The following is a 6,709-nucleotide window of genomic DNA, read 5'->3' as shown; positions in this document are numbered from 1 at the left end:
CTCGATCTCCCATCCACTAAGTTGCTGTGCCACTTCAGGGACTGCATATATTACTTCCTATGAAGCAATTGTGAAGAAACAACCTTCTCAAATTTCGCTGTGCCCTTTCCCTTTATTCACATTGTTTCTATATCATCTGACCTGTATGTAACTATTCAGCAATGACGCTGCCGACTCCCTGCTGAATAGGCGGCCGCCTTCACTAACTTATGGGATGAGCTATAAGGTAGGGCAAGGATTAGATAAATACAGGCAGCACCTTGTGCACTGTGAGACACTGGGACACATTACACCATGGCTCTGAAGCCGGACTCCTACGTTGTGCTGAATGATGGGAATAAAATGCCGGTGGTCGGATTTGGCACCTACGCCCCAGACACGGTGAGTGCATCAGGCAAAGTAGCGGCTACTCCACTGAATCCAAAGCAAAGTGGCATTACTGCTGGTCTCTCGCCACCTCTATGTTTCCCTATGCACCGTGCAACTATTGCGCCATATACCCCATAGGGAAACATAGAGAGTGTGCACTATTTCCGGCAACTCTGCAATTTTAACATGACATAATGAATGCATCTCATTCCGCACAGTACACCAAAGAACAGGCCGGTGAGAGCACCAAGGTCGCCATTGAGGTCGGATACCGTCACATTGACTGTGCATTTTTCTATGGCAATGAGGTCCAGGTCGGCCAAGCCATTAGATCAAAGATTGCTGATGGGACGGTGAAGCGGGAAGACATTTTTTACACTGGGAAGGTAGCTGTAGAACGTAAAGTTCGGAACAATCAAATTATCAGTAACATGGCCACTAGGTGGTGATGCCGACCTGTTATACACTTTAATTTCTTCTGCAGCTTTCGAGCAATAACCAGACTCCTGAGAGAGTTCGACCCGCGCTGGAGAAATCTCTGAAGGATCTACAGCTGGATTACATGGATCTCTTCCTTATCCATTCTCCGGTGGAGTTCAAGGTCTGTAAATATATGTGTGGGATCAGCCATGGCTCCCATTTAGTTATTATTATTATTATTATAGCGCCATTTATTCCATGGCGCTTTACATGTGAGGAGGGGTATACATAATAAAAAACAGGTACAATAATCTTATCAATAAAAGTCACAACTGGTACAGGAGGAGAGAGGACCCTGCTATGACTTCTTCTCACTTTCTACAATACAGTTCTCTTTCAATGTCTCTTTCTTAGGATGCTGCCACACGTGGGGCAGGAGCAGCTCTGCGGCCTTCTGTCTAGGCCTCTGACAGGATCCCACCCCTGTCAGGGACCCACTACCTGAGCGGAGCTCAGATAGCAGCTGTCTGAGCAAAGCTCAGATCGCTTCTGCCTCACTTCCTATCCAGACCACCAGGTTTACCTAATTGTGAAGAGTGCCCTAATAAATAGGAGCATAGCTCCACCTGGTGGACTGGAGTGTGAAATGTGTTGTGTGTTGGTGTTACCTGGTAAAGAGTTCTCCTTTATTGCCTCCAAACGTAACATCACTCCCCCCTAGAGGAGAATGATATTGCTGCAATGACCAGGACCCTCGGGTGCTGCACAGCGCTTTGGTGGATCGGTGGTTACTGCAGGTTGTAGGCTTGTCGGAAGAGGTGGTTCTTCAGGTTCATTTTGAAGGATTCCGCAGTAGGCGAGAGTCTGATATGTTGGGATAGAGAGCTCCAAAGGAGGGGGGGATGCTCGGGAGAAATCTTGTATGCAATTGTGTGAAGAAGAGATAAGAGGGGAGTAGAGAAGAAGATCTTGTGAGGATCGGAGGTTGCATGCTGGTAGGTACCGGGAGATGAGGTCTGTGATTGGAGTAGAAGACACAATACTTTGTGAATTATATGTGAATCCTTTTTCCCTACAGCCTGGAGATGATCTCATTCCCTTGGATGAAAATGGGAAATTCATTTTTCATAACACAGATATCCGGGAAACATGGAAGGTAAACATTGGGGTACTGGTTGTCTTAAATAGCTTGATGTAAGCAAGTAAAGTGGCAGCTCTTAAGATGGCTTCCATGGACACGATCTCGGGGAACATTAGTCTTCACCCTTTGACACTTAAAAAAAAAAGATCTGAATTTATGTATGGCCGCCTGGATTAATTTCACAGAGTGGCTGCTGGCCGGTGGAGTTGGCTGGCAGAAAATAGACAGAAAGATGGGTAAGAACTAGGAGGCCAAAGTCAGGAACAAAATCGAGTCATGTAAGGTAGTCAGTCAGTACACAAGCCGGGGTCAATGACAGGAATAAACAGGTGGAGTCACAGCTGGAAAGTAGGAATAAACCAGATGAAGTAAAATACTGGCTTCAGGGGTTATAATTATCTAAGTGTTGATGGAAAACTCTAAACAGAATAACTTTTCCTCCAACACGTGGGGAAAGATTCCCAGAATCGGAAAGAGAATCTCACAGATTATCTCACCCCATCTTCTAGGCTATGGAAGCGTGCAGAGACGCCGGCGTCGTCCGATCCATCGGAGTCTCCAATTTTAACCGCCGGCAACTGGAGCTGATTCTCAACATGCCAGGACTCAAGTACAAACCAGTGTGCAACCAGGTACATATCACCGACCAGTAAGGATCAATCGCACATAAATATCCTAAAGAATTAGAAAAACATGTTTGAAAAAAAAAAAAAAAAAAAAACAGTGCCACTCTTTCCCACAGGTTGTGTGTGGTATTGCAGTTCAACCTCATTCACGTTAATGGAGCTGCAATACAAGATATAACACATAGACAAGTGTGGGGCTGTTTCTGGAGAAAAAAGCAAACATAGCCATATTGCCCTAATATTATACCATCAACATGTTTACAGTGAAATGTTGTTTAAATACCGTAATTGCTTTCTGTACACGGTGTTATATATAGTAATCAGCCATTATATCTCTGTACAGGTGGAATGTCACATATTCCTCAATCAGAGCAAATTACTGGAGTTCTGCAAATCTCGTGATATCGTGCTGGTCGGATACAGTGTACTGGGGTCCAGCAGAATAGAGGGCTGGTAAGAACAAGGATATTGGTATATTATATGTGATAGTGTCCAAGAAAAAGGCAAATATAAGGAAATAACTACAATAATGCTGCTCCTATATACAAGAATATAATTACTATAATACTGCCCCTATGTACAAGAATATAACTACTATAATACTGTTCCTATGTACAAGAATATAACTACTATAATACTGCTCCTATATACAAGAATATAACTACTATAATACTGTTCCTATGTACAAGAATATAACAACTATAATACTGTTCCTATATTCAAGAATATAATTACTATAATACTGCCCATATGCACAACAATATAACTACTATAATACTGCCCCCTATGTACAAGAATATAACTACTATAATACTGCCCCTATGTCAAAGAATATAACTACTATAATACTGTCCCTATGTACAAGAATATAACAACTATAATACTGCCCCTATGTACAAGAATATAACTGCTATAATACTGCCCATATGTGCAAGAATATAACTACTATAATACTGCCCCTATGTACAAGAAAATAACTACTATAATACTGCCCCTATGTACAAGAATATAACTACTATAATACTGCCTCTATATACAAGAATATAACTACTATTATACTGCCCCTATGTACAAGAATATAGCTACTATAATACTGCCCCTATGTACAAGAATATAACTACTATAATACTGCCCCTATGTACAAGAATATAACTACTATAATACTGCTCCTATGTACAGGAATGTAACTACTATAATAATCCCCCTGGGTACAAGATTATAACTACTATAATACTGCCCCTATGTACAAGAATATAGCTACTATAATACTGCTCCTATGTGCAAGGATGTAACTATTATAATACTGCTCCTATGTACCAGAATATAACTACTATAATACTGCCCCTATGTATAAGAATATAACTACTATAATACTGCTCCTATGTACAAGGATATAACTACTATAATACTGCCCCTATGTACAAGAATATAACTACTATAATACTGCTCCTATGTACCAGAATATAACTACTATAATACTGCTCCTATATACAAGAATATAATTACTATAATACTGCCCCTATGTACAAAAATATAACTACTATAATACTGTTCCTATGTACAAGAATATAACTGCTATAATACTGCTCCTATATACAAGAATATAAGTACTATAATACTGCCCCTATGTACAAGAATATAACTATAATACTGTTCCTATATACAAGAATATAATTACTATAATACTGCCCATATGCACAACAATATAACTACTATAATACTGCCCCCTATGTACAAGAATATAACTACTATAATACTGCCCCTATGTCAAAGAATATAACTACTATAATACTGCCCCTATGTCAAAGAATATAACTACTATAATACTGCCTATATGTGCAAGAATATAACTACTATAATACTGTCCCTATGTACAAGAATATAACAACTATAATACTGCCCCTATGTACAAGAATATAACTGCTATAATACTGCTCCTATGTACAAGGATATAACTACTATAATACTGCTCCTATGTACCAGAATATAACTACTATAATACTGCCCCTATGTACAAGAATATAACTACTATAATACTGCTCCTATGTACAGGAATGTAACTACTATAATACTCCCCCTGGGTACAAGATTATAACTACTATAATACTGCCCCTATGTACAAGAATATAACTACTATAATACTGCTCCTATGTACAAGGATGTAACTATTATAATACTGCTCCTATGTACCAGAATATAACTACTATAATACTGCCCCTATGTACAAGAATATAACTACTATAATACTGCTCCTATGTACAAGGATATAACTACTATAATACTGCCCCTATGTACCAGAATATAACTACTATAATACTGCCCCCTATATACAGGAATGTAATTACTTGTTTCATTGCCCCTGTATTACCCTTAACATCATGTCTCATGTAATAGTGACTATCATGTGATAGTAGTAACAGTACCCTCCATAGTATGCATAGGATAGCATTACATATAGTGCTGATATAATAGTGTCTTTCACCGAATTATACACCACAGACGTCCATATAATGACTCTTTTATTTTTGTTTTATTGAGAACCATAAACAAATGTTCTTGTTCCCTATCGCTTTAACAAAATTTTATGAAAAGTGTGAGATATAGCTTATTTTTTTTCTGACAGGATTGACCAGAATTCCCCCAAAGTGCTTGAAGACCCCGTATTAAATACAGTCGCCAAGAAGCTGAACCGCTCTCCTGCGCAAGTGGCCCAAAGATATTTGCTGCAGAGGGGATGTGTCGTCTTGGCAAAAAGCTTCAGCCCTGAGAGGATCAAGCAAAACTTTCAGGTAAATGAGGAAATTCGAATTACAATAATTTCCTTCATCTTAAAAACAATAAAAAAATGTATTACTTTTAATTGTCAGGTTTTTGACTTTGAATTAAGTGACGAAGATATGAAATCTATAGATGGAGTGAATATAAACTTGCGTTACCTGATTATCCATCCGTAAGTGTTTTTCCTGATTTTCTATTTACTGTTATTTATTATTTTTACAAGTATTTTTTATGTATTTTAATTTGCTATCTTTTATTTTATTTACTTACTTTTATAATCTATTTTTTAATTTTAGCTGGAAAGAAAGCCCCAAGTATCCATATCATGATGAATATTAAGGACTTTGACCAATTTCTCTGGATTCATCCTGTTAACACCTGTGTCTTAGTATCTTTATCTAGCAGATTGCTGTCTACAGAGAATATACGATATAAGATATGGATTCTGACTGTGCTGTAGCGCTTATTATGCCTCAGATTTGAAATGATAGCACATACATAAAATTTAACATGCAATGAGAAATTCTATAACTGAGTTCAGATGCTATACATCCACTGCAAAATCTTTTTTTATTCTAGGTCAAGAGTTCAGCATTCTTCTTTATATTGCAATAAAATAAATTTCATATTCAATTTAATTTGAAGGTGTCATCTCTTTGAAAGTTTTGCAAATACTCCTTTACCTCATCAAAAACTAATGATGCAATTCAATATCTCGAGTCCTCTTACAATTCTGTACAACATGATATCAATTTCATTGTTTTCAGTCTTTCACATGGCTGTCAATGAGCTGAGAATTTGTAGTGGCATTTGTGATCGTGCCCATAGCGGTCCCTTAGCTTTGTAAACATTTTAAATGTATTTTAATATGTGTTTTATTATTTTAGTTTAAAACACTCTTTTCTGTTGTTTTCCACCATATACGTTTCAGTTTTCCTGCTAGGGCTTTAAATATATGAAAATAAGCAAATTAAACAAAACAACATCATCAGTATTAAGATATCATGACATGAGAGTGTCCCCAAAGTCAGCTTTGTAACGATGCATACAATAGTCCTTCAGTTCTCATCACTACAATCTCCCTTAATGAGTTTCTGTTCCCACATGTTCCTTCTGTTTATCATTTTTCAGTATTTCTGGTTGAAAAAAGTCAGTGGAATTTACCAGTGAGTAATTTACAATGTGTTTTTGATGTCTCAGAATTTGTACTAATTTTTCAAAATGATTAGATATTTTCATTGTAAAAATTTCTTCATGTCTTTAGCGATTTCTTAAGAATTTCCACACTACTGGATGCAATTATATCCTGTAAAATATCAGCTCCTTTCATTGCATTATGAATTCATGATGTCGCAGAGACTGTTCGTATCACCTT

At 37.5% G+C, this 6,709-nt stretch overlaps 1 protein-coding gene across 1 annotated transcript; it reads left to right on the top strand.

Moving 5' to 3' along the window:
- The first annotated feature begins 222 nt into the window (after positions 1–222).
- LOC138675133 (aldo-keto reductase family 1 member C1-like) lies at positions 223–5,972 on the top strand. The gene is made up of 9 exons (XM_069763125.1): positions 223–381; positions 588–755; positions 854–970; positions 1,868–1,945; positions 2,440–2,562; positions 2,900–3,009; positions 5,180–5,345; positions 5,424–5,506; positions 5,631–5,972. The coding sequence occupies exons 1-9, from the start codon at positions 295–297 to the stop codon at positions 5,671–5,673; spliced, it is 975 nt and encodes a 324-aa protein (XP_069619226.1). The 5' UTR covers positions 223–294; the 3' UTR covers positions 5,674–5,972.
- Positions 5,973–6,709: the final 737 nt, after the last annotated feature.

The sequence above is a fragment of the Ranitomeya imitator genome, chromosome 4 (assembly GCF_032444005.1).
Source record: "Ranitomeya imitator isolate aRanImi1 chromosome 4, aRanImi1.pri, whole genome shotgun sequence".
NCBI lineage: Eukaryota > Metazoa > Chordata > Amphibia > Anura > Dendrobatidae > Ranitomeya > Ranitomeya imitator.
The sequence above is the reverse complement of the archived record's forward strand: the minus strand, read 5'-3'. Positions and strand labels throughout refer to the sequence as shown.

Bases quoted from the DNA above. Each gene is read 5' to 3' on its own strand.
- LOC138675133 (XM_069763125.1), top strand. From the start codon at position 295: ATGGCTCTGAAGCCGGACTCCTACGTTGTGCTGAATGATGGGAATAAA. The intron at 971-1,867 runs GTCTGTAAATAT...TTTTCCCTACAG, and splicing joins ATTCTCCGGTGGAGTTCAAG to CCTGGAGATGATCTCATTCC. The intron at 3,010-5,179 runs GTAAGAACAAGG...TTTTTCTGACAG, and splicing joins TCCAGCAGAATAGAGGGCTG to GATTGACCAGAATTCCCCCA.